Here is a 27,736-nt window from a genome sequence, read left to right as displayed (position 1 = left end):
CTTTCCTCTGGATGTGTGCCTAACATTGACAGTATTATAAAGGACAGCACGTCCAGGTCTGTGAAGAGTCTTAAACCTGTATTCTATGTAAAGGTCAGCAGGGGGAGCTCCATTGGCTACAATATAAACTGATCCCATTCACTCTCATGGAGAAATGAGCTCAGTAAACTCCTTTTGAGTTTCCTGATGAGTTTCTGGTCTCAGTCTCTAGTTTCAGTCTTCTTCCATACAGCATGATGTTCATTTAGTAACTGATGGTCCCATTTAGAGTAAAACAGACCATAAAGCAGGGTATGCTTTAGGGCGGGGCTACCTTGTGATTGACAGCTCATTCTCAGTGAGTCCATCCAGCTCAACCAAACTCAGATCAAACTGTCAAACAGAGCTGATCAGATATGGACTCAACCGCCAGATTATTGAGTAAATCTATAGGAGTTCCTGTCATATCATTTAAAATCAGCATCACTGCACTGGATGCACAAGTTCAGAAAACATGTTGAATTTAATTAATTGCCTACAAGGCCATCCATGTTCTGGCCCCAACTATATCAGAGAACTTTTAACCAGACACGCTGAATGCAGCCTCCACTTTAAGAGAACACAGTGAAACAGACAAAACACAACCAAATACATGTATTTATTTTATTAAATTACATCATGTTATAATAGGAATCAGTATGAAGATAATATTAAATATGTCAAAAAAATACAATTACAAAAGTATAAATGTATGAAATCAAACAATATGTATTTTAAGAGCTTTAAGTTCATATTAAGCCAAATATTCAGATCCAAGATAGCTGCACCATTTCCACAGATAGAAATATTATAAATGTGTTAAAGAACTGAAGCTACAATATTCTGACACTAGCTGCACACACACACTGAACAGATGTTTGATGTCCTGTAAATCACATTCAGGACAGAGAGATTCCTGCTCCATAAAACAGTCCCCACTGATCAGCCTCAGAGCCGATACGTTACAGACGATAACTTCAGTCTGGCCTCGTTCCTCTGGACGTCACAGATCCTCCATAAAGGCTGGAGGCTGAAACAGGAAGCAGAGTTCAAACAGTGCGGAAGAGATGAAGAAGAGAAAGAAGATGAGCAGCTGACCCCCACAGTGGATCCAAGCTGATGAAGACCAGCAGTCAGACTGTAGAAAGCTCACAGATCAGGAAGAATTGTATAAAAATATCAGCAAAACTAATCTCTGATCAATATAATAATAATAATAATAATAATAATCTGCTCACAATTCATCCAAATCTCTGGTTTTACACAAACTTCCTGCAGTTACTGAGTTCACTGTTTGGGTTTATTGTTCAGTTTATCAGCTGTTATTGTTATTGTTGAATATAATATGAAATATCCATAAAAAGTAAAAAGTGCTCCGTTAAGGGAAAGGTTGGAACCAGAGCTCTCAGTATTACAAACCACTAGATGTCACTGTGCTGCTGAGTTTAAAGCCCTGAAGCTTCATGAGGCTTCAGTCAGAGAAGGCAGGTTCCTGTTTCTGTGACACTTTATTTACTCATACAGCTGGTTTCATCATCAGAGTATCTGTCATTCAAACAGTAACCTTAGCTTTTAGACAACGAGCTGAAAGAGAGACAGTCTGTTCTCCACCACCAGCAGCAGGGCTCAACACTCACACACCCTGCTTAAATCAATGAAGGTTCACTACAATATTTGCATTTCCTGAAGAAAACAGTGTGATTGCTACATCTGCTGCTGTAGCCGCTACCGCTGATCGCAGACAGCTTCTGAAAGAATCCCAGCAACAAGTGTTCATGATTCACATCTGAAGATACCACCCCAAAATCAGTCATCATTAAATACTGTATTTAAGAGATATCAGTCCCAAAAAAACACACAAAAGAAGAAAAAGTATAATCAGAAAAATACAGACTGAAGGTAACAATGACCTCTGCCCCATATCTACAGATGTGACCTCTACCTTGTATCTATAGCATTAACATATGCCCTGTATTTATAGCACTGACCTCTACTGTATCCCTTCTTACCTCTGTAACTCTGAACCAAATCTTTAACTTAATTATTGATAATAACTACTGATGTGTTTGGGTTATAGTTGTTGGTAATTGGTTACCAAACATGTGGTTCTGAATAAAATCACACATTCTTGCAGCAATCACACAAATATAACTGAACATGACGTTTGACTGATGTGGTTGCTGTGACTCACCTGTACCATCACCTTCTTCAGCTCTCTGCTGCTGCGGCTTTCTGGCAAACACGTCCTAAAACATAAAAACAGGCTGGGTACAATCTCAGATATGACTTTACTGAAAAAAACCTTAATGTTTAATAAACAGAATTCAGTTAGTGTTTGACAAAGGTTATACAATGATAGATAGATTCATTTGGACTTTAATGAAGAATGACGATGTGATGTTTAGAGATGAATCTAGAAATGTTGTACTGAGTAATGGATACAGACTTTGTCAGATTTGTATTTGTAGGTGAAATGTACCTTTTGATGACGATGGATGCCACTATGACAATGAGCACAGTGTGCAGAGTGAAGACAACCAGACGAACAACAATTGCAGCAGTATTTGATCCTGTGAGACAGGACAGAAAGTTGTTGGACTGTAGACGTTAAAAATATGTTTCTATGTTCAGAAACAGGAAATTGTTTAAAGAATAAAATGTGAATAGATTCCTCCCCTTCATTAATCACATTTCACTACAGAGAAAACTGATCAGACAAACCTTCGTCCTCCACATGCAGACTGTACGGCAGGGACACAGTTCTGTTGCTAGTCCTCAACCCACAGGTGTAGTTCCCAGAATCCTTTGCAGTCAGCGGGCCGAGCTGGAGGGCGGGGCCAGACTCTGAGAGGGCGTGGTTGTCTTTGAACCAGGTGACCTCAAGTTGGTGGATATTGACTGCAGTGCAGTACAGAGTGACTGATTCTCCTCCTCTCATCTCTCCGTCTGCACTGGAGCTGTTTATCTTCATTCTAACAGGATCTAAATTACATTTTAAAGTTAGTTTTAGATAAAGAAATGTTGCTGATGTTCCACTGACTGTAACAGGGTGAATGGTTCCTCTGTACCTCTGAGCTCTTTGGTGCATAATGCTTTTTTATTATATACATATACAGTACATATATATATATAGAGAGAGAGAGATTTTATGGAGAAAACATTTCCTCTGATGTCCTCCGGCTGCTCAGCTTCAACTCTCTGTGATTTACAGAGTTTCCTGACGGACAGTAAAGTAACTGCTGCTGTTAGCTAGTTAGCTTAGCCGTCAGGCTCGGCAGCTTTTATGGGCCGAGCTAATGTGAGAGGCTGAGAGAGCTCAGAGGACGGAGGACGCTGACGGAGGACGCTCAGAAGCATAAAGGACAGAGTGAATGTGGGTTGGATAAAGAGAGCTTGGTGAAATAACAGGCTGCAGACAGACGGAGAGCTGTTGGAGCAGTCAGTAAGAGTAGCTGCTTGCTACGTCTGCTGACCTTTAATGTTTGGCTGTTAGCAAAGATCAGAACAAATATACAGATGTCTATATTTACCACTGAGAGTCGATTTAACATTTTCAATCAGACTTCATAGAAATAAATGTAACACAGATAACCAGAGTAGGGGAAAGGGTTGCGGTGTGGTTCCCCGATAGAACATGTTTATCATATAAATGTATACGTTTCAAATCTGAAAAATGTTTTCAGCCGTTCAGACAAACCTTCGTCCTCCACATGCAGACTGTACGGCAGGGACACAGTTCTGGTGCCGGTCCTCAAACCACAGGTGTAGTTCCCAGAATCCTTTGCAGTCAGCGGGCCGAGCTGGAGGGCGGGGCCAGACTCTGAGAGGGCGTGGTTGTCTTTGAACCAGGTGACCTCCAGTTGGTGGATAGTGCAGACTGCAGTGCAGTACAGAGTGACTGATTCTCCTCTTCTCATCTCTCCGTCTGCACTGGAGCTGTTTATCTTCATTCTAACAGGATCTAAAATAAAGAGTTTAAGACTTGTTAGAGCTTCAATCTCTATTTAAACTCACCCACACATTGTCTGGACTGGAGCCCAGAGACGTTCCCGCTGCTGGAGAGCAAAGAGTTTCATCTTGTGCACACTCAAATGAACGCAGCACGCTGCAGTTAATTAACCCTGCTGCCTGTTGGCGTTTATCAAAGCTAATAAACAGTCAGATTACAGACAGACAGACAGACAGTTAATGTTATTGAGTGACGTCACACTGCGAGAGAAGTTTATCTGCTTCCTGTTCCCACAATTCACTCTCAGGGAGTTTTCTCCTCTTTTTCTGACAGATAGTCCGTTCATCCTCTCATCACAGTTGGAAACAGTGACACCCGCTTTGATACGAGGGGGAGGCGGGGCCTTACGCAGCTTCCGGCTCTGCTGTCTCTCTTCCACTCTCATTTCCTTCCTGTTTCTCTCCAGAGGTTCCTCTACAGCAGGGGTATTCAATTAAAAGTCACTGAGGTCCACTACTAAAATTTCCTCCAAATAAAAGGTCCGAACCGAAGTCCAGCTTGTGTCTTATTATTGTGGCTACCCTATGTTCACATTTTCATATGGTTTCAATAATACTTATTGTCACTTTTAACAGAGTGCACTTATATAGTAAACAGCCAGCAGTTTTGCCATAAAAAAGCATTCCCAGTCAAATAAATTTAAGGCCTTTATTTCAGATTAAAGAAAACAGAAACCTCAGAATAAAATAAATTAAGTGCAAACAGAGCCTAATAACCCCCTTTCTTTTAAATTAAAGAGGTCCCAGCCTAAAGAACTGAAGGCCTACACTTCAAATAAAAAAAGTCATAAAAGTGTCTCCTTTAGGAACAAATCAAGTGCAAACAGAGCATTGACTAAACATCTTTCTTTTTTTTTCTTAAATTAGAGAGGTCCCAGCCTAAAAAAACTGAAGGCTTACTTTTCAAGTAAAATAAGTCAACATGTTCAAAAAACAATAAATAAAAAATGGCTGAGGATGCCCTAAGGAAGTTGATGAGTTTCATCATTGTGTTCATTACTTCTGCAAACTGTTCTGATAAAGTGGCACACAAAACAGTCTGATGGATGAGACAGTGGTAAGCAATAAGATCTGGGTTGTCCTCTTTCATCCGGGGCACAGCCCCCGCTCTTTTCCCACCATGGCAGGGGCACCATCTGTAGTAACAGACACAACCTGCTTCGGATCCATGCCCCTCCTTCTCAGCATCTCTTTTATTGCTCCACATATGTCCTCTCCTCTTGTGTGTGTTTCAAGTGGTGCTACACCCAGCAGGTCCTCACAGAGCTCCTTCTTATCTTTGTGAAAAAATCTCACATACACCAAAAGCTGGGCATTATCAGTAACATCTGTGGACTCATCGATGGCCAACGATATGCATGGTGCACTCTGAATAGCTGCATCAAGCTGTGCCAGTACATCATCTAATATTTCTGATTTTCTGGTTGCTGTTGAAGCTGACATGGGGATTTATTTGATTTTTTCACACATCTCGTCTTTTTGTTTTCCTTCAAATAATGTCTCTGCAATCGCGTTTAAGCACTCCTTCACAACTGTCCCATCACTAAATGTTTTTTTATGTTGCCCCAAAATCCACGACACCCTTAGTGAACATTCGTTTGCACGTTGCTGGGCTGTAAATGTGTGCGTAATGAGTCGAGTAGACCTGTCATATTGGGCTCGGAGTTGGGTTATTTTGCGTGCTCTCAGCTCGGACTTCAGGGGATAACTTCGCTCAAAGGAGCTCTGCCGTGTTTCGTAGTGGCGCTTCACGTTGCCACTTTTAATTAATGCGACGTTTTCGGAACATATGAGGCACACTGGTTTTGAACTGTCTGCTGGAAGAATGAACACACATTTCTCCGTCCATTCATCTTTAAAACAACGGTTTTCCGCATCTACCTTCCTCACTTTAGAGCAAGCCATGCTCTCAGCACTGTCTCTCTCTCTCTGCTCAGGTGCGCTGGCCGTGCAGGGTAAACAAAGGGTTTGATTGGCTCAGCTGAGTGACGCTATTGCCGTATTAACTGGAGTAGCAGCGCCCGCGACCGTCAGAAAAATGCTCCATGGAAAATTTCTATTCTTGTGAATTTATCAGAGATTGTTCATGGGTCCGGTCAGAACCATCACTCGGTCCGGATCCGGACCGAGGTCCGCCATTTGGTGATGCATGCTCTACAGGCTGTCGACACTCATCTTGCATTCAGTGCTGCGGCTAAAAGAGGCTGAGCTGTTCCCCCTCTGTCTCAGGGTATTTCTCATCTGACTGATGTCAAAATAAACTCTCAAAGTTCTGACCGCTTTTTATTAACAGCATTGTCGTGCACTTTTACTTAGAATAGTTAGGAACATTTAACATTCACCACTTCACACTTCACACCACATCATTAATATTATTGCTATTGTTGGTTTTAGTATTATCATATGATGATCTTACCAATGACTCTGACTTTTACTCCTGATCGGCCAGTACCATGTCCTCCGGTGTCATTTGCTTCCATTCTGAAGCGAAATGTTGCCTCGTCACTCTTCTGTATATCTGTGATCTGTAAAGTGCAGTTTCCCTTCTTGTCTCCCAGATATTTGTAACGAGGGTCGTTGTTTGTAGACTCACTGTCGTACACAGACGGGGTGGTGCCCTGACAAATCTCATGGTTCTGGCACCAGACGACTCTGACGATCACTATAGGAACTTCTCTTCCATTCTCTCTAATGACAGATTTAACTGGTGTGAAGGAGCAGAGGAGGGTGACAGTGGATCCTTTAACAGCACAAACAGGATGTGGATAATTCACAATATAACCTCCAGCACCTAAAGAACACAACACAGTGAGGACAGCTGAGTTTAAGAATAAAGGAGCTTCATTTAGAGCGAGTACTTTCATTAAAATGGACCTCGAGCACTAAAACTGAAAACAAGTCTTACCTGCCAGCATTAACATGAAGCCCCAGAGAATCTTTTTGTCCCAGACTGCCATCCTTACTTTCTTAAAGACTTGATTTAACGTTTATCTTGTTTGATCGAACTCCAGCAGTGCTGATGAAGACACTGACTAAATGTCAAACTAAGAGGATGAGTCATATCTTTGTGGTGACTGACTTCCTCCTTTTCTTTACCAGAAGTCTTTAACCTGTTAAACAGGCAGGGCTGTGAACAGTTTTCACAACATTTTCCCACAGTGACAGCAGTTATTCAGACCATCAGGGGGACAATTAGAAATACTGTAATTTATTCTCTCTCATCGTGAACATGAAGGCAGCAATGACAGTGAGTAAGTGTGATGAAAAATCATGAATGTAACATCATTTTGCATTTTTAGTCAATATTTTGCAGAGTTGCCAACATGTTGTATCGCTGAACGAACAAATCTCACTCTGTCTCCTGGTCCGAGGAACAGCAACAGCGGCTGAGGGATGGTGGATGGGAGCCTGAGTATAAGAAGGCAGTGTTAGCAGGGAAGATATCCAGCCTTATATAAACCCTTCTCAGTCCTCGGCACAGTCTGATTATGTCCCCGCAAACGCCCAAAGTCAATCACCAAAACCAAACGTTTGCATGCAACCAAGGGCGTAGGAACCGGGGGGGATGGAGGGGGGACGTGTCCCCTCCAATATTGGAGACAGGCGCATTTGTCCCACCCAAAAACTATACCGCGGAGGAGGAAAATATTTGATTTTGAAATCTTTAACTCATTTGCTTTTATTTTGAAAGCGCCACACAGCGTCTTGTCACCGGCCCGCCAGAGTTGTGTTTGAGAGTAATATTTTGGAAAATGGCTGAGGCACGACCAAAGAAAAGACGCTCAGAGGAATATAAGACGAGCAGCCTTCCACGCCTTTGTTCTCCGCCGCCGTGTTCTCTCTTCCCAACGTCCCTCCTGAGCGGACAGGTGTTCCTAATTCCCCCTCTAATAATCAATCTACCTGCGCACTCACACAAGGAGAGAGGAGACCAGCACATACACACTCACACACACACACACACACACACACACACACACACACACACACCCTGTGACTTACAGGAGGCAGTTTCTGTAGAAAGTGCAGGTGTGCATTGTGAATGTTGAAAAGCTAAACTGATTTCTGGCTTTAATTTGTAAAAAGTAGCTGAAGGAGTATTTTAGTTGGAAACATGGAGCTGACGGGACTGAAACACTGAAATAATCTCACAAGGTTTGAATGTCGTTTCCAACTGAAAGTATGTTTGAATACTTGGAAAAGTGTCAGAGGGATGAAGGATGCAGCATATAGTGTAATGTGGGGATGAACTACATTGTTCACTAATGGCTGAGACCTAAACTCCAGAGACCTTTAAAGTTGAATTTTTTCATTTGGTGTGGTTTAACTGAACTTTTAATGTGATGGGTCATTTTGGTCAGCTCATCCGGTCACTTCCTGTAACTGTAACCTGATGTAACTTGATGATGCACAATGTCCAGGTGATAAAACTCCTGGTATACCGTAATCTGCTCTTTCTTCTCTCTTACTCTCTTACCTCTCCTCCCTCGCCCACACCGGGTCATGAGCTGGCCAGGCCGCTGCCGACGCAGGATTCAACAGAGTTAACGGCTAAACCAGGACTGTTTAATTACTGTTAATGTTACTGATGTGTTTTTATTCCGGTTATGTTATTGTGTTGATCTGATTAATGCAGGTTACTGTAGTAACTGTAGTCTCTGAGACAGTGCTAAGGTGATGTTAGTTTAATGCTTCACACAGACACTGTCTTTGCATGCAACTAACTCTCTTTTAACGGCACCGTTAATCTGAGATCTCACACATATTCACCTAAATTCGGCTCTAATCCTCAGCATACACATTAGGAGAGGGAAATCAAACCCTCCTACTCCTCCATGCTCTTTGTCTCTCACCAGCGTGCACACACACACCTTTTATCTTTAGCTTATGGTGCTTTCCATTTCTCTCGTAAATCCCCCACCCGAGTTGCTCTGACGTGAGAACGTGACATAATTGCCTGGCTTGTACCACTTATTACGAGTCAGAAAGAACATGGAAGTCACCAGTTGTGTGGCAGCAGCTGTGTTGTTATTGATTGTGGATCATTTAAACAAGCTCAATGTGAAATAATAATGTTTTTCTACACAAACACTAACATTTCAAGTAATTCCGTTATTGCAAGTCTTACATTTCAGTAACATTTTGCCATTTTCGCCTATTTCAATTTCAACAAGTGCTGTGGCGTTTGTCTCGAGCCACCAGGAGCCACCAGGGGCCTCCAGGAGCCACCAGGGGCCTCCAGGGGCCACCAGGAGCCTCCAGGAGCCACCAGGGGCCACCAGGAGCCACCAGGAGCCTCCAGGGGCCACCAGGAGCCACCAGGGGCCACCAGGAGCCTCCAGGGGCCTCCAGGGGCAGGCTAGTGTTATTGTTAGCTACATTAGCCTATTTAGAAAACCAGCTTGAAAACAAAACTTTACATTGTATTGAACTCACAGCAACACGGTGCAATGCATAAACTGGTGACCGGACTAAAGCAGCAATGTAAACAGTGTGTAGGAGAATTTAAAATCGACATTAAAACGACCAACGTAGCACAAATACAAAGAACATACATCTCAATATGGACGCTGCCATCTTTGTTTTGCGAGTCGTGCGTTCGTCCTCGTTCAGCTCGGTGAACTCTGAGGAACCCCGAGAGGGACAGCTGATATTACGACCAAAAGGGGGGTGTCTCGGTGAAATGAGATAGCTGCGAGATTTACACTTTCCAACTCGGGCGGGGGGTTTACGAGACAAATGGAAAGCAGCATTAGTTTGTTTAACTAAGGGCCCGTCTTCACGAATACGTTTCTCTCGAATCCAGATAAATACTTTATCGTATCGGCCTCGCGTCCAGACAGATACGGCGTTTTTGGGGTGTGAAAACGGTACTTTTTGGAAACGGGTCCCAGAGTGGGAAAATCCGAAAACGGCGGATTGCCCCGAGTCTTCTGGATGGCGAAAACGTATTAGCCCCGCCTCTCTAGCCTTTAACCTGAGCCGCCGCTAGACAACAACAACAATGGCGACTACTACTACTTGTTTGTAAGCAGCGCATGCTCCATGGCTTCTCTTCCGGTTTTAGTGTGTTGGTGTGGCGGCATCACAGCGCCACATACAGGCCTGGCATATGTACGACAGCGTTTTGGGTCGTTTCAGTGAATCCGTGTGGACGCAGATATTTCTGGAAACGACGCCGTGTTCACATCGTATTGGGTGAGGCCGCGTATTCGTGAGGACAGACCCTAAGACTGTACATTGTGTGTTTTTACTCTCTTTATTATCTCTAATTAATTACAAGTGTACTGTCAGTCATTAAAGGATTCATTACAGCCTTATAATGAAAGTTAAGGAGGCTCGAGGCGAATACTTTTCACAGTTAATCTCTACAAATCAGAACAATCCTCAAATTTTATTCAAGACCATTAATGACCTTGTCAATCCGCCACAATCAACCGCCACTTCCCTCATCTCCTGCAGACTGTGAACTTACTTTCTTTATCAATAAGATAAATAACATTAGAGCACATGTAACTCCTCCTGCAAAATCTGTGGAGTTACCCAGCCCTTACTCAGAATTACTGAACTGTTTTATTCCCATATCACAACAGGACCTTGGCACTGTGTCACATATGGGCCCACTTGACCCTCTCTTCATTAAACTGAATGGACGCCATCGTACCTCATCTGTTCAATATTATACACAGTTCTCTTTCCTCTGGATGTGTGCCTAACATTGACAGTATTATAAAGGACAGCACGTCCAGGTCTGTGAAGAGTCTTAAACCTGTATTCTATGTAAAGTCAGCAGGGGGAGCTCCATTGGCTATATATATAATATAGAGCTGGAAATGAACAGATTATGTCCACTTTAAGAGAACACAGTGAAACAGACAAAACACAACCAAATACATGTATTTATTTTAGTAAATTACATCATGTTATAATAGGAATCAGTATGAAGATAAAAAAAAACAAGAAAATCAATTACAAAATACAATTACAAAAGTATAAATGTATGAAATCAAACAATATGTATTTTAAGAGCTTTGAGTTCATATTAAGCCAAATATTCAGATCCAAGATAGCTGCACCATTTCCACAGATAGAAATATTATAAATGTGTTAAAGAACTGAAGCTACAATATTCTGACACTAGCTGCACACACACACTGAACAATGTTTGATGTCCTGTAAATCACATTCAGGACAGAGAGATTCCTGCTCCATAAAACAGTCCCCACTGATCAGCCTCAGAGCCGATACGTTACAGACGATAACTTCAGTCTGGCCTCGTTCCTCTGGACGTCACAGATCCTCCATAAAGGCTGGAGGCTGAAACAGGAAGCAGAGTTCAAACAGTGAGGATGAGATGAAGAAGAGAAAGAAGACGAGCAGCTGACCCCCACAGTGGATCCAAGCTGATGAAGACCAGCAGTCAGACTGTAGAAAGCTCACAGATCAGAAAGAACTGTATAAAAATATCAGCAAAACTAATCTCTGATCAATATAATAATAATAATAATAATAATAATAATAATAATAATAATAATAATAATAATAATCTGCTCACAATTCATCCAAATCTCTGGTTTTACACAAACTTCCTGCAGTTACTGAGTTCACTGTTTGGGTTTATTGTTCAGTTTATCAGCTGTTATTGTTATTGTTGCTCCCTTAAGGGAAAGGTTGGAACCAGAGCTCTCAGTATTACAAACCACTAGATGTCACTGTGCTGCTGAGTTTAAAGCCCTGAAGCTTCATGAGGCTTCAGTCAGAGAAGGCAGGTTCCTGTTTCTGTGACACTTTATTTACTCATACAGCTGGTTTCATCATCAGAGTATCTGTCATTCAAACAGTAACCTTAGCTTTTAGACAACGAGCTGAAAGAGAGACAGTCTGTTCTCCACCACCAGCAGCAGGGCTCAACACTCACACACCCTGCTTAAATCAATGAAGGTTCACTACAATATTTGCATTCCCTGAAGAAAACAGTGTGATTGCTACATCTGCTGCTGTAGCCGCTACCGCTGATCGCAGACAGCTTCTGAAAGAATCCCAGCAACAAGTGTTCATGATTCACATCTGAAGATACCACCCCAAAATCAGTCATCACTAAATACTGTATTTAAGAGATATCAGTCCCAAAAAAACACACAAAAGAAGAAAAAGTATAATCAGAAAAATACAGACTGAAGGTAACAATGACCTCTACCCCATATCTACATATGTGACTTCTACCTTGTATCTATAGCACTAACATATGTCCTGTATCTACAGATGTGACCACTACCTTGTATCTATAGCACTAACATATGCCCTGTATTTATAGCACTGACCTCTGCACTGTATCCCTTCTTGGTAACATTGACAAATAGACTGAATCAAATCTTTATTCCTTGTCTCAAATGAACAGTGTCAAATTATTGGACTTAAACTTAATTACTGATAATAACTACTGATGTGTTTGGGTAATCACTTATCGTTTGTCTGTAATTGGTTACCAAACTTTTGTAGGTGTGGCCTAATGTTGGTAACCAAAACCAAACCAGATTGATAAGTGATACCCAAACACATCAGCAGTTATTATCAGTACGATCATCCAAGGAACCCACTGGACAAAAATGTTTCTTCTAGAGTTTTTAGCAAACATGTAAAATGCTTAATAACCGACCACATGGTAGCGCTATTGTTCTGAATAAAATCACACATTCTTGCAGCAATCACACAAATATAACTGAACATGACGTTTGACTGATGTGGTTGCTGTGACTCACCTGCACCATCACCTTCTTCAGCTCTCTGCTGCTGCGGCTTTCTGGCAAACACGTCCTAAAACATAAAAACAGGCTGGGTACAATCTCAGATATGACTTTACTGAAAAAAACCTTAATGTTTAATGAACAGAATTCAGTTAGTGTTTGACAAAGGTTATACAATGATAGACTTTACAGAGCAGATATTTCTGCTGCAGCAGATAAATGAAATGACATTTCATTTGGACTTTAATGAAGAATGACGATGTGATGTTTAGAGATGAATCTAGAAATGTTGTACTGAGTAATGGATACAGACGTTGTCAGATTTGTATTTGTAGGTGAAATGTACCTTTTGATGACGATGGCTGCCACTATGACAATGAGCACAGTGTGCAGAGTGAAGACAACCAGACAAACAACAACTGCAGCAGGATTTGATCCTGTGAGACAGGACAGAAAGTTGTTGGACTGTAGACATTAAAAATATGTTTCTATGCTCAGAAACAGGAAATTGTTTAAAGAATAAAATGTGAATAGATTCCTCCCCTTCATTAATCACATTTCACTACAGAGAAAACTGATCAGACAAACCTTCGTCCTCCACATGCAGACTGTACGGCAGGGACACAGTTCTGTTGCTAGTCCTCAACCCACAGGTGTAGTTCCCAGAATCCTTTGCAGTCAGCGGGCCGAGCTGGAGGGCGGGGCCAGACTCTGAGAGGACGTGGTTGTCTTTGAACCAGGTGACCTCCAGTTGGTGGATAGTGCAGACTGCAGTGCAGTACAGAGTGACTGATTCTCCTCCTCTCATCTCTCCGTCTGCACTGGAGCTGTTTATCTTCATTCTAACAGGATCTAAAATAAAGAGTTTAAGACTTGTTAGAGCTTCAATCTCTATTTAAACTCATGAATGATTAGTTGATTGACAATTAATCTGAAATGATATTGATAATCAATTTACCCATCTGCTCGATTCAGACTCTCCAATGTTTTTGTCTTCTCTGACAGTAAACTGAATATTTATTAGAGAAGATTTATGTTTGAATATACTCCAGTGTGAAACTTCATTTAGTACCCAGTATGCAGTACTGACTGACTATGTAGTAGACAGTATATGGAGAGAATTCTGTTCCTTTATTATTCAATCAATCAATCGACCACCCTGCAATGGTAACCTGCAAATAAACCAGCCACATCAGCCCCAAGAAGCTAGCTGACAGTATTATGTGTCATTAAGTACCTAGTAATTCCTCTGTGCTAGGAAGCTAATGTTATCCAGCTAAAAGTACAATATGACAATATATTCTAAAGGTGTTGCAGTAATGTTAGCTTTGAGTTTGGACTCTGTGTTGTGTTTGAAATCACATACTAATGTACTGTTATGGAGAGAATTCTGTTCCTTTATTATTCAATCAAATAGAATAGATTTGAAAGCAAAAAAGAGATTTGAGAGCAAAAAAGAGTAAGTGGCAATCAAAAAAAAAAAATTGAGATTGAAACAACAGGTTGCAATTGAAAAAAAAATATGAGAGAACATATTTCTTCAACTTCAATCAAAACTAATGTTTGTAAGTACAAACATACGACCATTTTGCGTCCTCTTTGCTTGCGAGTTATAAAGTTTTGCTTGCGAATTCAACTGCACTTGATGGGCGGGGCCTACGCTGGTGGACGAGAGAAGAGTTTCTATTGGTTGGTTTGACCTGGCTACGTCTTACACCCACTTCTCCCTGTGCTGTGCTGCTTGGAGAAGCCTGTTGCTCTTGAAACGTTTCCCATAAGTAATGAATTGCGCTATATATTGTTGGCTACAGCCTGCCGTACATTCACAACAACAACAACAACACAAGTAATGAATTATAATGCCCTGCTGCTGCTAGCACACTGATTAGCAGCAACATGGTTGTCTGTGCTAGTCACAGCCTGAGCAGAGTAGCCTAATGAGTGAGTGAATTACAGGGAGGCGTATTCAACGTAGGGCTGTGATTGAAACATTTAGTGTTGCATGGTACTCGCGGTGCCAAAACGTCACGCTTCCTACACAACAGTACTACCGTGGATTACTAAACTACCGCTGAACGCGGTGCCAGTTTCCACTGTGTAGCACTGATCAGTGTGCTAGCAGCAGCAGGGCATTATAAATCATTACTTGTGTTGTTGTTGTTGTTGTTGTTGTTGTTGTTGTGAATGTACGGCAGGCTGTAGCCAACAATATATAGCACAATTCATTACTTATGGGAAACGTTTCAAGAGCAACAGACTACCTCCAAGCAGCACAGCACAGGGAGAAGTGGGTGTAATGTGGAAGACGTAGCCAGGTCAAACCAACCAATAGAAACTCTTCTCTCATCCACCAGCGTAGGCCCCGCCCATCAAGTGCAGCTGAATTCGCAAGCAAAACTTTTGAATTTGCAAGCAAAGAGGACTGATTTATAAGCCAAATGGTCGTATGTTTTTACTTACAAACATTAGTTTTGATTGAAGTTGAAGAAATATGTTCTCTCATATTTTTTTTCAATTGCAACCTGTTCTGTTTCAATCTCAATTTTTTTTTTTTGATTGCCACTTACTCTTTTTGCTCTCAAATCTCTTTTTTGCTTTCAAATCTATTCTATTTGATTGAATAATAAAGGAACAGAATTCTCTCCATAACAGTACATTAGTATGTGATTTCAAACACAACACAGAGTCCAAACTCAAAGCTAACATTACTGCAACACCTTTAGAATATATTGTCATATTGTACTTTTAGCTGGATAACATTAGCTTCCTAGCACAGAGGAATTACTAGGTACTTAATGACACATAATACTGTCAGCTAGCTTCTTGGGGCTGATGTGGCTGGTTTATTTGCAGGTTACCATTGCGGAGTGGTCGGTGCCAGATTCCCATTCCCCTTCATTAATCACATTTCACTACAGAGAAAACTGATCAGACAAACCTTCGTCCTCCACATGCAGACTGTACGGCAGGGACACAGTTCTGGTGTTGGTACTCAAACCACAGGTGTAGTTCCCAGAATCCTTTGCAGTCAGAGGGCCGAGCTGGAGGGCGGGGCCAGACTCTGAGAGGGCGTGGTTGTCTTTGAACCAGGTGACCTCCAGTTGGTGGATAGTGCAGACTCCAGTGCAGTACAGAGTGACTGATTCTCCTCCTCTCATCTCTCCGTCTGCACTGGAGCTGTTTATCTTCATTCTAACAGGATCTAAAATAAAGAGTTTAAGACTTGTTAGAGCTTCAATCTCTATTTAAACTCACCCACACATTGTCTGGACTGGAGCCCAGAGACGTTCCCGCTGCTGGAGAGCAAAGAGTTTCATCTTGTGCACACTCAAATGAACGCAGCACGCTGCAGTTAATTAACCCTGCTGCCTGTTGGCGTTTATCAAAGCTAATAAACAGTCAGATTACAGACAGACAGACAGACAGTTAATGTTATTGAGTGACGTCACACTGCGAGAGAAGTTTATCTGCTTCCTGTTCCCACAATTCCCTCTCAGGGAGTTTTCTCCTCTTTTTCTGACAGATAGTCCGTTCATCCTCTCATCACAGTTGGAAACAGTGACACCCGCTTTGATACGAGGGGGAGGCGGGGCCTTACGCAGCTTCCGGCTCTGCTGTCTCTCTTCCACTCTCATTTCCTTCCTGTTTCTCTCCAGAGGTTCCTCTACAGGCTGTCGACACTCATCTTGCATTCAGTGCTGCGGCTAAAAGAGGCTGAGCTGTTCCCCCTCTGTCTCAGGGTATTTCTCATCTGACTGATGTCAAAATAAACTCTCAAAGTTCTGACCGCTTTTTATTAACAGCATTGTCATGTACTTTTACTTTGAATAGTTAGGAACATTTAACATTCACCACTTCACACCACATCATTAATATTATTGCTATTGTTGGTTTTAGTATTATCATATGATGATCTTACCAGTGACTCTGACTTTTACTCCTGATACGCCAGTAAAATGTCCTCTGGTGTCATTTGCTTCCATTCTGAAGCGAAATGTTGCGTTGTCACTCTTCTGTATATCTGTGATCTGTAAAGTGCAGTTTCCCTTCTTGTCTCCCAGATATTTGTAATGAGTGTCGTTGTTCACAGACTCACTGTCGTACACAGACGGGGTGGTTCCATGACAAATCTCATGGTTCTGGCACCAGACGACTCTGACGATCACTATAGGAACTTCTCTTCCATTCTTTCTAGTGAAAGTCTTTCTGGGTGTGAAGGAGCAGAGGAGGGTGACAGTGGATCCTTTAACAGCACAAACAGGATGTGGATAGTTCACAATATAACCTCCAGCACCTAAAGAACACAACACAGTGAGGACAGCTGAGTTTAAGAATGAAGGAGCTTCATTTAGAGCGAGTACTTTCATTAAAATGGACCTTGAGCACTAAAACTGAAAAAAAGTCTTACCTGCCAGCATGAACATGAAGCCCCAGAGAATCTTTTTGTCCCAGACTGCCATCCTTACTTTCTTAAAGACTTGATTTAACGTTTATCTTGTTTGATCGAACTCCAGCAGTGCTGATGAAGACACTGACTAAATGTCAAACTCAGAGGATGAGTCATGTCTTTGTTGTTACTGTTTGACTTCCTCCTTTTCTTTACCAGAAGTCTTTAACCTGTTAAACAGGCAGGGCTGTGAACAGTTTTCACAACATTTTCCCACAGTGACAGCAGTTATTCAGACCATCAGGGGGACAATTAGAAATACTGTAATTTATTCTCTCTCATCGTGAACATGAAGGCAGCAATGACAGTGAGTAAGTGTGATGAAAAATCATGAATGTAACATCATTTTGCATTTTTAGTCAATATTTTGCAGAGTTGCCAACATGTTGTATCGCTGAACGAACAAATCTCACTCTGTCTCCTGGTCCGAGGAACAGCAACAGCGGCTGAGGGATGGTGGATGGGAGCCTGAGTATAAGAAGGCAGTGTTAGCAGGGAAGATATCCAGCCTTATATAAACCCTTCTCAGTCTCGGCACAGTCTGATTATGTCCCCACAAACGCCCAAAGTCAATCACCAAAACCAAACGTTTGCATGCAACCAAGGGCGTAGGAACCGGGGGGGGATGGAGGGGGGACGTGTCCCCTCCAATATTGGAGACAGGCGCATTTGTCCCACCCAAAAACTATACCGCAGAGGAGGAAAATATTTGATTTTGAAATCTTTAACTCATTTGCTTTTATTTTGAAAGCGCCACACAGCGTCTTGTCACCGCCCGCCAGAGTGGGGACAGGTCAGAGGTTAAGATGAAAAGACAGCAGCAGCTCAGTTTATGTGATTTCTCTCTAATGGGGAAGAAAAGAAAGAATGTGAGTTAGTAATAATTTTGTCCAGGAGGATAAATATATTTTCTGTCTAACGTTAGACTAGTTGATGTTAAGCTGATGTTGTGATTCAACATCTAACTAACTAGTTCACTCTTGCTGGGTTAACGTTGTTACTATTAACGTTACTAGCCAACTTTGGCGACGGCGAAAACGTATTAGCCCTGCCTCTCTAGCCTTTAACCTCAGCCGCCGCCGCTAGACGCATCATAACAACAACAACAATGGCGGACTACTACTACTTGTTTGTAAGCAGCTCATGCTCCATGGCTTCTCTTCCGGTTTTAGTGTATTGGTGTGGCGGCGTCACAGCGCCACATACTGGCCTGGCATATGTACGACAGCGTTTTGGGTCGTTTCAGTGAATCCGTGTGGACGCAGATATTTCTGGAAACGACGCCGTGTTTACGGAGATTTTTTTTGAAACGACATCGTATTGGGTGAGGCCGCGTATTCGTGAGGACAAACCCTAAGATTGTACATTGTGTGTTTTTACTCTCTTTATTATCTCTTTAATAAATGTTTGTGTTTTTACATGCTGGCCTATTAAATTTTGCACAAGAGTGGATGATACCAACCTCTTTAATGCAGAACTCCAAAGCCTGCCACTTTAACTATTAATAGTGATTTTGGTTATAGTTATTCATTTAATTAATCTGATTTCTAAATTGGTAGTTTAGACTGAATCAATCAATTATTGGCTATCGTTTCCCTTATTTAAGGATGGTGCCTGACTAACTTTATCATTAAAGGGGAACTTCGGCAGATTTTCACCCTAGTCTTGATCCCTAGAGGTCACCGAGTACAGTCGATAGGAAAAACAACGACCAGAATTGGTTCTAGCAAACTGGAGATCCTTCAGCTAATGGCCAGAGCTCCCAGTTAGTTATAATACGCTTCTTGGGGGCATATCCTAAAGAGTGCCTTTTGCTCCTCTTAAAGGACAATTCCGGCGCAAAATGACCCTGGGGTTAATAACACATGTGTACCGAGTTGGTCCGGTCTCTGGGATATGTTTTCATGCTAATCGACCGTGACCAGTTTTAGCACAAACCGCTAATTAGCTTATAATGCTAGTCAACGGGGCACCGAGTAACGTGAAAAGAAATCTATTTCTATTCCACTAACAAGACTCAAAATAGCACCACATTTACACGGTAGCATAATGAGGGTCCCTACCTATAAACCGAAGCATTGAGAACGTTGTAAGTGTACAGACAGTTTATTAAAAAGATAGTTTAGAACAACAGTAGTTCTCGTATACAGGCGGGCACCATCTTGGGAAAACAGTCAGGGGTTCGGTCATTCATGCAGATCAATGATAAAGACTTACAGCTGGCGATGTGAACTAAAACAAACGTAATTTGCTCAATATATCAGAAATAATTGCACCGATGTAAAACACAACTTGTCTAGTGTACTTACTCAGTGGATAACTGTCCATCTGGTCCCTCCGGTATGACTCGCTGCCTCCAATTTATTTTCGGGACATTTGAGTACAGCTCTGTTTATCAGAGAGGGGAAATCTTCAGACTGTACAAAACACTGCGTCTCTTGGGTGTCGCGACGCAACAGGTCCCACTCCGTGCAACACAGGCACTCCTCTTCTGTGGCCATAGCTTCACAATGTCCGCAGGTACACCACCAGTTTCCTGAAGTACGAGGCTGTGTTGCAGCATTGACTACCGGTAGCTCTCTCTCTCTCTCTCTCTCTCTCTCTCTCTCTCTCTCTCTCCCTTTCACGGAGCTCCCGCAGCTCTTCGTCTGTATATTCCGGCTCAAAAAGATAAGGACGTCCTTCTCTTATGCGCTCAGTGCTTTCTTCCGGCAACAACGTTTCCACGTCTTCAGCCGGCCCCGCTGTGTTGTGTCTCTGTAATCATCCTCCTCAAAATGTTTGCTGCAAATGCGGTGATCATTTTCGCATTGTACTTGTTTGGGAGTTTGCACATCCAGCTGAAGAACAACTAGCCACAACTGCAGTATCTCATGGTCATGGAAAGGTAGATGATGAAAGTGTAGGCACTTGTACCTTCTGATTCTGTTGCCACCATTTGGAAAGGCACAAACGCGAACCAGGAAGTGTGCAAATCGGAGAGTAGTGTGTAAAGACATGGACATTTTTGAGGGGGAAATAAACTTTTTTTCGTCGCGAAGGCAGTATCTCCATGATCGATTATTCTGGGCTTTCGGTGAAGTGAGCGGTGGAAAAACAGGTAGGCGACAGTTCTGTTTGTACGGTTTCTGCACAACGTATGAGTTGAAAAGGCATGTTGTTGTCACGTAAGGGCCCTGATCATGTTGCACAGACATTTTAACTGCATTTTGTGTCTGTTAAGAGGAGCAAAAGGCACTCTTTAGGATATGCCCCCAAGAAGTGTATTATAACTAACTGGGAGCTCTGGCCATTAGCTGCAGGATCTCCAGTTTGCTCGCACCGGTTTTGGTCGTTGTTTTTCCTATCGACAGTACTTGGTGACCTCTAGTGATCAAGACTATGGTAAAAATCTGCCGAAGTTCCCCTTTAATTAAAGTCATTTTCTATTATCTTTTGATAATTACGAATGGTACTGCGGCGGTTTTAATACCACCTTCAAAATGGTGCGAGGTATATTACTGTTGGCAATTACTTTGTGTTTACTCTGGGGCTGAATATGAATAATCTTTCCGTTACAGATGTTTTGGTGTCGGATCATATGTGCATCTTGTTTGACACTGAGATTCTGTGCACACAAATTATGAAAAGAACGTTTGTGTTATTAATGAGCACACAGTGGGAAGCTTCATTCCTCTCTTTAATGATACCATGACATGTGATTCAGATACACATGACCTCACAAATGTGTTTCATAAGCCCAGCTCAAATCAATGGTAAGAACAAAACCCAGGGGCCTCATGTACTAAGACTTGCGTGGATTTCCTACTAGAATGTGGCGTACACTGAAAGAGTGAGAGTTCTGTACACACAATAATATTCAGATGTATCAAAACGTGCGTACGCAGAATCCCACGCACATTGTCTTTGTACATCGCAATCAACGTGAAATTGACCGCACATGCACGAGCACAATGCTCCACCCTGTCCCCTCCCTCAAATACACCGATTTGAATATGCTAATTAGTATAAATAGGCCTAGATAGTGCTGTCTTTAGGAAAATGGCAAAAGCCAGGAAAATAAATTTTACGGAGTGTGAATTGGAGGTGCTGCTGACGGAGGTAGAGGCACAGGCAGTAAACTTGGTAGGGTCGGAGAACCGTACCGCAGCGGAGTTGAAAAAGAAGTGGTCAGATATGAAGATATATCTGCCCATCGCCAGAGCTTTCAGGCCACAGGTGGTGGAGTCCCTGTATTACGGTAGACTGATATACTGTACTGCTGTATTGTGAAAGGGTTACTGTACGTACAAGACGTGACGTCACCACGCTCCCAGTGAGCGCTAGTTGTTGTTGTGTGTGAGCCATGCTGATGAGACGGCGGCACATCGGTCCGCACTTCATTGTTAACTGTTAAATAAATATGCCAAGAGGCTAAAGATAATTCGAGTGAGTTCTACTTATCCTCCATACGCAGTAGAGGACTGCGCGCTGCAGTAAATAACCCCTTAACACAAATAATCTGCAAATGATTTAAAATTGTTTAATTGCTTGATTGATTGTAAATAATAATGACTTTCGCATACAGTGCAACTGTCCCTAGAGCAATTATTAATTTCAGCTATACAATTTCAATGCATCGCCTGTGAGTGTCGCCAACTGACAACTAACATAAGCAAAAAATATGTACGTACGCCAGCAATGAAGCTGCCGTGGAGGACCGCACATTCTCACGTTCATTTCACTTTTAGTACATCCGAACGTGAACGTGAAAAATGGCGTATGCACAAATTTTGTGCGTACGCAACATTAGTACGAGGCCCCTGGACAGATGAAGGCACTTGGAAAAGGATACACAGGAGAGCAGAAAGAAAAATCAAATAAATTACAAGTGTACTGTCAGTCATTAAAGGATTCATTACAGCCTTATAATGAAAGTTAAGGAGGCTCGAGGCGAATACTTTTCACAGTTAATCTACAAATCAGAACAATCCTCAAATTTTATTCAAGACCATTAATGACCTTGTCAATCCGCCACAATCAACCGCCACTTCCCTCATCTCCTGCAGACTGTGAACTTACTTTCTTTATCAATAAGATAAATAACATTAGAGCACATGTAACTCCTACTGCAAAATCTGTGGAGTTACCCAGCCCTTACTCAGAATTACTGAACTGTTTTATTCCCATATCACAACAGGACCTTGGCACTGTGTCACATATGGGCCCACTTGACCCTCTCTCCATTAAACTGAATGGACACCATCATACCTCATCTGTTCAATATTATACACAGTTCTCTTTCCTCTGGATGTGTGCCTAACATTGACAGTATTATAAAGGACAGCACGTCCAGGTCTGTGAAGAGTCTTAAACCTGTATTCTATGTAAAGTCAGCAGGGGGAGCTCCATTGGCTACAATATAAACTGATCCCATTCACTCTCATGGAGAAATGAGCTCAGTAAACAGTTTCCTGATGAGTTTCTGGTCTCAGTCTCTAGTTTCAGTCTTCTTCCATACAGCATGATGTTCATTTAGTAACTGATGGTCCCATTTAGAGTAAAACAGACCATAAAGCAGGGTATGCTTTAGGGCGGGGCTACCTTGTGATTGACAGCTCATTCTCAGTGAGTCCGTCCAGCTCAACCAAACTCAGATCAAACTGTCAAACAGTGCTGATCAGATATGGACTCAACCGCCAGATTATTGAGTAAATCTATAGGAGTTCCTGTCATATCATTTAAAATCAGCATCACTGCACTGGATGCACAAGTTCAGAAAACATGTTGAATTTAATTAATTGCCTATGAGGCCATCCATGTTCTGGCTCCCGACTATATCAGAGAACTTTTAACCAGACACGCTGAATGCAGCCTCCACTTTAAGAGAACACAGTGAAACAGACAAAACACAACCAAATACATGCATTTATTTTATTAAATTACATCATGTTATAATAGGAATCAGTATGAAGATAATATTAAATATGTCAAAAAAATACAATTACAAAAGTATAAATGTATGAAATCAAACAATATGTATTTTAAGAGCTTTAAGTTCATATTAAGCCAAATATTCAGATCCAAGATAGCTGCACCATTTCCACAGATAGAAATATTATAAATGTGTTAAAGAACTGAAGCTACAATATTCTGACACTAGCTGCACACACACACTGAACATATGTTTGATGTCCTGTAAATCACATTCAGGACAGAGAGATTCCTGCTCCATAAAACAGTCCCCACTGATCAGCCTCAGAGCCGATACGTTACAGACGATAACTTCAGTCTGGCCTCGTTCCTCTGGACGTCACAGATCCTCCATAAAGGCTGGAGGCTGAAACAGGAAGCAGAGTTCAAACAGTGCGGATGGGATGAAGAAGAGAAAGAAGACGAGCAGCTGACCCCCACAGTGGATCCAAGCTGATGAAGACCAGCAGTCAGACTGTAGAAAGCTCACAGATCAGAAAGAACTGTATAAAAATATCAGCAAAACTAATCTCTGATCAATATAATAATAATAATAATAATAATAATAATATATAATATATATATATATATATATATAATCTGCTCACAATTCATCCAAATCTCTGGAAACTTTCTGCAGTTACTGAGTTCACTGTTTGGGTTTATTGTTCAGTTTATCAGCTGTTATTGTTATTGTTGAATATAATATGAAATATCCATAAAAAGTGCTCCCTTAAGGGAAAGGTTGGAACCAGAGCTCTCAGTATTACAAACCACTAGATGTCACTGTGCTGCTGAGTTTAAAGCCCTGAAGCTTCATGAGGCTTCAGTCAGAGAAGGCAGGTTCCTGTTTCTGTGACACTTTATTTACTCATACAGCTGGTTTCATCATCAGAGTATCTGTCATTCAAACAGTAACCTTAGCTTTTAGACAACGAGCTGAAAGAGAGACAGTCTGTTCTCCACCACCAGCAGCAGGGCTCAACACTCACACACCCTGCTTAAATATGTGAAGGTTAATTACAATATTTGCATCCCTGAAGAAAACAGTGTGATTGCTACATCTGCTGCTGTAGCCGCTACCGCTGATCGCAGACAGCTTCTGAAAGAATCCCAGCAACAAGTGTTCATGATTCACATCTGAAGATACCACCCCAAAATCAGTCATCATTAAATACTGTATTCAAGAGATATCAGTCCCAAAAAAACACACAAAAGAAGAAAAAGTATAATCAGAAAAATACAGACTGAAGATGACAATGACCTCTGCCCTGTATCCATAGCACTAACATATGCCCTGTATTTATAGCACTGACCTCTACTGTATCCCTTCTTACCTCTGTAACTTAGCTAATATCGAGAAATGGACTGAATCGAACCTTTATTCATTGTCTCAAATTAACACTGTCAAATTATTGGACTTAATTATTGATAATAACTACTGATGTGTTTGGGTTATAGTTGTTGGTAATTGGTTACCAAACATGTGGTTCTGAATAAAATCACACATTCTTGCAGCAATCACACAAATATAACTGAACATGACGTTTGACTGATGTGGTTGCTGTGACTCACCTGTACTATCACCTTCTTCAGCTCTCTGCTGCTGCGGCTTTCTGGCAAACACGTCCTAAAACATAAAAACAGGCTGGGTACAATCTCAGATATGACTTTACTGAAAAAAACCTTAATGTTTAATAAACAGAATTCAGTTAGTGTTTGACAAAGGTTATACAATGATAGACTTTACAGAGCAGATATTTCTGCTGCAGCAGATAAATGAAATGACATTTCATTTGGACTTTAATGAAGAATGACTATGTGATGTTTAGAGATGAATCTATAAATGTTGTACTGAGTAATGGATACAGACTTTGTCAGATTTGTATTTGTAGGTGAAATGTACCTTTTGATGACGATGGATGCCACTATGACAATGAGCACAGAAAGCAGAGTGAAGACAACCAGATGAACAACCAGCCATATGTCAACTGCAGCAGTATTTGATCCTGTGAGACAGGACAGAAAGTTGTTGGACTGTAGACGTTAAAAATGTGTTTCTATGTTCAGAAACAGGAAACTGTTTAAAGAATAAAATGTGAATAGATTCCTCCCCTTCATTAATCACATTTCACTACAGAGAAAACTGATCAGACAAACCTTCAGCCTCCACATGCAGACTGTACGGCAGGGAGAGTGTGCCGGTCCTCAAACCACAGATGTAGTTCCCAGAATCCTTTGCAGTCAGCGGGCCGAGCTGGAGGGCGGGGCCAGACTCTGAGAGGGCGTGGTTGTCTTTGAACCAGGTGACCTCCAGTTGGTGGATAGTGCAGACTGCAGTGCAGTACAGAGTGACTGATTCTCCTCTTCTCATCTCTCCGTCTGCACTGGAGCTGATTATCCTCATCTGAACACAATCTAAAATAAAGTGATGAATTTAAGCTTCAGGTCTTTATTTAAACTCATTGATTTCGTTTTTTACATACTTCATCCACCACTGGGTGTGACTGCAACCAAACAGAGCCTGGCTCTCTGTGCTAAATAAGGTTAAAAATTGTCTTTCTTCATCATATGATGATCTTACCAGTGACTGTGACATCTACTCCTGATACGCTAGTAAAATGTCCTCTGGTGTCATTTGTTTCCATTCTGAAGCGAAATGTTGCCTCGTCTCTCGTCTGTACATTTTTGATCTGTAAAGTGCAGTTTCCCTTCTTGTCTCCCAGATATTTGTAATGAGGGTCGTTGAGCGTAGACCCACTGTTGTACACAGACGGGGGGGTTCCGTGACAAAACACATTGTTCTGGCACCAGACGACTCTGACGATCCCTAAAGGAACTTCTCTTCCATCCTTTTCAGTGAAAGTCTTTCTGGGTGTAAAGGAGCAGAGGAGGGTGACAGTGGATCCTTTAACAGCACAAACAGGATGTGGATAATTCACAATATAACCTCCAGCACCTAAAGAACACAACACAGTGAGGACAGCTGAGTTTAAGAATAAAGGAGCTTCATTTAGAGCGAGTACTTTCATTAAAATGGACCTCGAGCACTAAAACTGAAAACAAGTCTTACCTGCCAGCATTAACATGAAGCCCCAGAGAATCTTTTTGTCCCAGACTGCCATCCTTACTTTCTTAGAGACTTGATTTAACGTTTATCTTGTTCGATCGAACTCCAGCAGTGCTGATGAAGACACTGACTAAATGTCAAACTAAGAGGATGCTTTATGTCTTTGTTGTTACTGTCTCACTTCCTCTTTTTCTTTACTGGAAGTATTTTTAACCTGCTAGAAGAATAAACACCCTCAGCCAGGGCTGCGAACTCACAAAATTTATATTTTTCACACACCGCACGTCCATTTTCTCACAGAGTAAAAGACGAATTCATACCAGACAAGACAGAGCAGCACATCAGCAGAGAGTTATTCAGACCATCAGGGGGAAAATTTTAAATATGAACAAATCTGTCATACAGTCATTAACTTCCATATATTCTGAATTTACAACATGACGTTGTAAGGCTGAACGAATACATTTCACACCAAAGCTCAAAGCAACTTCCTCATGAGAAATTATAATTTGATATGTTAAACATATGCACAGACTTTCTGTACACACAGGACAAAGTGTGAACAAACTGTTGTTTGTGTGACTTCAGCTGCAAATCATCAACAGAAACACATTAATGTCGGTAGAGTTTTGCCTCACTTTGCTCTTCAGTTTCAGGTCTATGAGTACTTGAAATGTTCATAGAAATACAACATTTAATGCGATTAACTCTCCCGCTGCCCTTGGCAGGTCTACATGTCTCAGAATCATACTCCCATTCCTATGTGCGTAGCCATCAGAGCCTTATTCACACTGCCCTCGGCGGGTAACAATGTCCCTGAATCATCCTACTATTCCAATGTGCGTAGCCCTCAGAGCCTCATTCGCGCTGCCCTAAGCGGGTCCGAATGTCCCCATCTTCATTCATTCTATCTCTCTAGCCCTTGCTGCCTTATTGCCTTATTCGCGCTGCCCTCTGCGGGTAACAATGTCCCCTAATCATCCTGTCATTCCTCTTTGCCTCTAGCCCTCAGAGCCTCATTCGCGCTTCCCTCGGCGGGTCTACATGTCCCCGAATCATCCTCCCATTCCTATGTGCACGCAGCCCTTACAGCCTTATTTGCGCTGCCCTCTGCCGGTCTATATCTCCCCATCTTCATTCTATGCCTCTAGCCCTCAGAGTCTCATTCGCGCTGCCCTCTCTGGGTCCGAATGTCCCCATCTTCATTCATTCTATCTGTCTAGCCTTTGTTGCCTTATTCGCGCTGCCCTCCACGGGTCTGAATGTCCCCGTCTTCATTCTATACCTAAAGCCCTCAGAGCCTCATTCGCGCTGGGTCCGAATGTCCCCATATTCATCCATTCTATGCGTCTAGCCCTCAGAGCCTCATTCGTGCTGCCCTCCTTGGATCCGAATGTCCCCATATTGCGTGCCGACCCGACAGAGCTCGAGAGGTCCTGCGCGGAACAAGAAGAATGGGAGAAACTGCCCAGAAATAGGCTCGCCGCAAGCCCGTAG

General features: G+C 42.0%; 1 protein-coding gene and 2 long non-coding RNA genes across 6 annotated transcripts in view; 1 reads left to right on the top strand and 2 right to left on the bottom strand.

Annotated features, from left to right (window-relative positions):
* LOC127362942 (sialoadhesin) overlaps nucleotides 1-26,527 on the bottom strand; it is a 43,069-nt gene extending 16,542 nt beyond the window's left edge. The window contains exons 1-7 of one of the 4 annotated variants that reach the window (XM_051399339.1): nucleotides 26,243-26,527; nucleotides 25,754-26,128; nucleotides 25,330-25,587; nucleotides 15,709-15,972; nucleotides 13,516-13,622; nucleotides 3,716-3,872; nucleotides 2,740-3,000 (exon numbers count right to left, since the gene is read on the bottom strand). In XM_051399339.1, coding sequence (XP_051255299.1) covers nucleotides 2,740-3,000; nucleotides 3,716-3,872; nucleotides 13,516-13,622; nucleotides 15,709-15,972; nucleotides 25,330-25,587; nucleotides 25,754-26,128; nucleotides 26,243-26,294 — 1,474 coding nt within the window. In that variant the 5' untranslated portion in view covers nucleotides 26,295-26,527. Of the gene's footprint in view, nucleotides 1-2,739; nucleotides 3,001-3,715; nucleotides 3,980-13,358; nucleotides 13,623-15,708; nucleotides 15,973-25,329; nucleotides 25,588-25,753; nucleotides 26,129-26,242 lie in introns of all 4 variants that reach the window. The other 3 variants (XM_051399336.1, XM_051399337.1, XM_051399338.1) reach the window with 3 other exon arrangements.
* Nucleotides 179-22,833, top strand: LOC127363005 (uncharacterized). The gene is made up of 2 exons (XR_007884639.1): nucleotides 179-210; nucleotides 22,699-22,833. It is a non-coding gene; the product is annotated as an uncharacterized LOC127363005 (long non-coding RNA).
* Nucleotides 23,117-24,272, bottom strand: LOC127363001 (uncharacterized). Its single transcript, XR_007884634.1, has 2 exons — nucleotides 24,194-24,272; nucleotides 23,117-23,536 (listed from the first exon to the last, which is right to left on the bottom strand). It is a non-coding gene; the product is annotated as an uncharacterized LOC127363001 (long non-coding RNA).
* Nucleotides 26,528-27,736: the final 1,209 nt, after the last annotated feature.

The sequence above is a fragment of the Dicentrarchus labrax genome, unplaced genomic scaffold (genome assembly GCF_905237075.1).
Source record: "Dicentrarchus labrax unplaced genomic scaffold, dlabrax2021, whole genome shotgun sequence".
In the NCBI taxonomy this organism is placed as follows: domain Eukaryota; kingdom Metazoa; phylum Chordata; class Actinopteri; family Moronidae; genus Dicentrarchus; species Dicentrarchus labrax.
The sequence above is the reverse complement of the archived record's forward strand: the minus strand, read 5'-3'. Positions and strand labels throughout refer to the sequence as shown.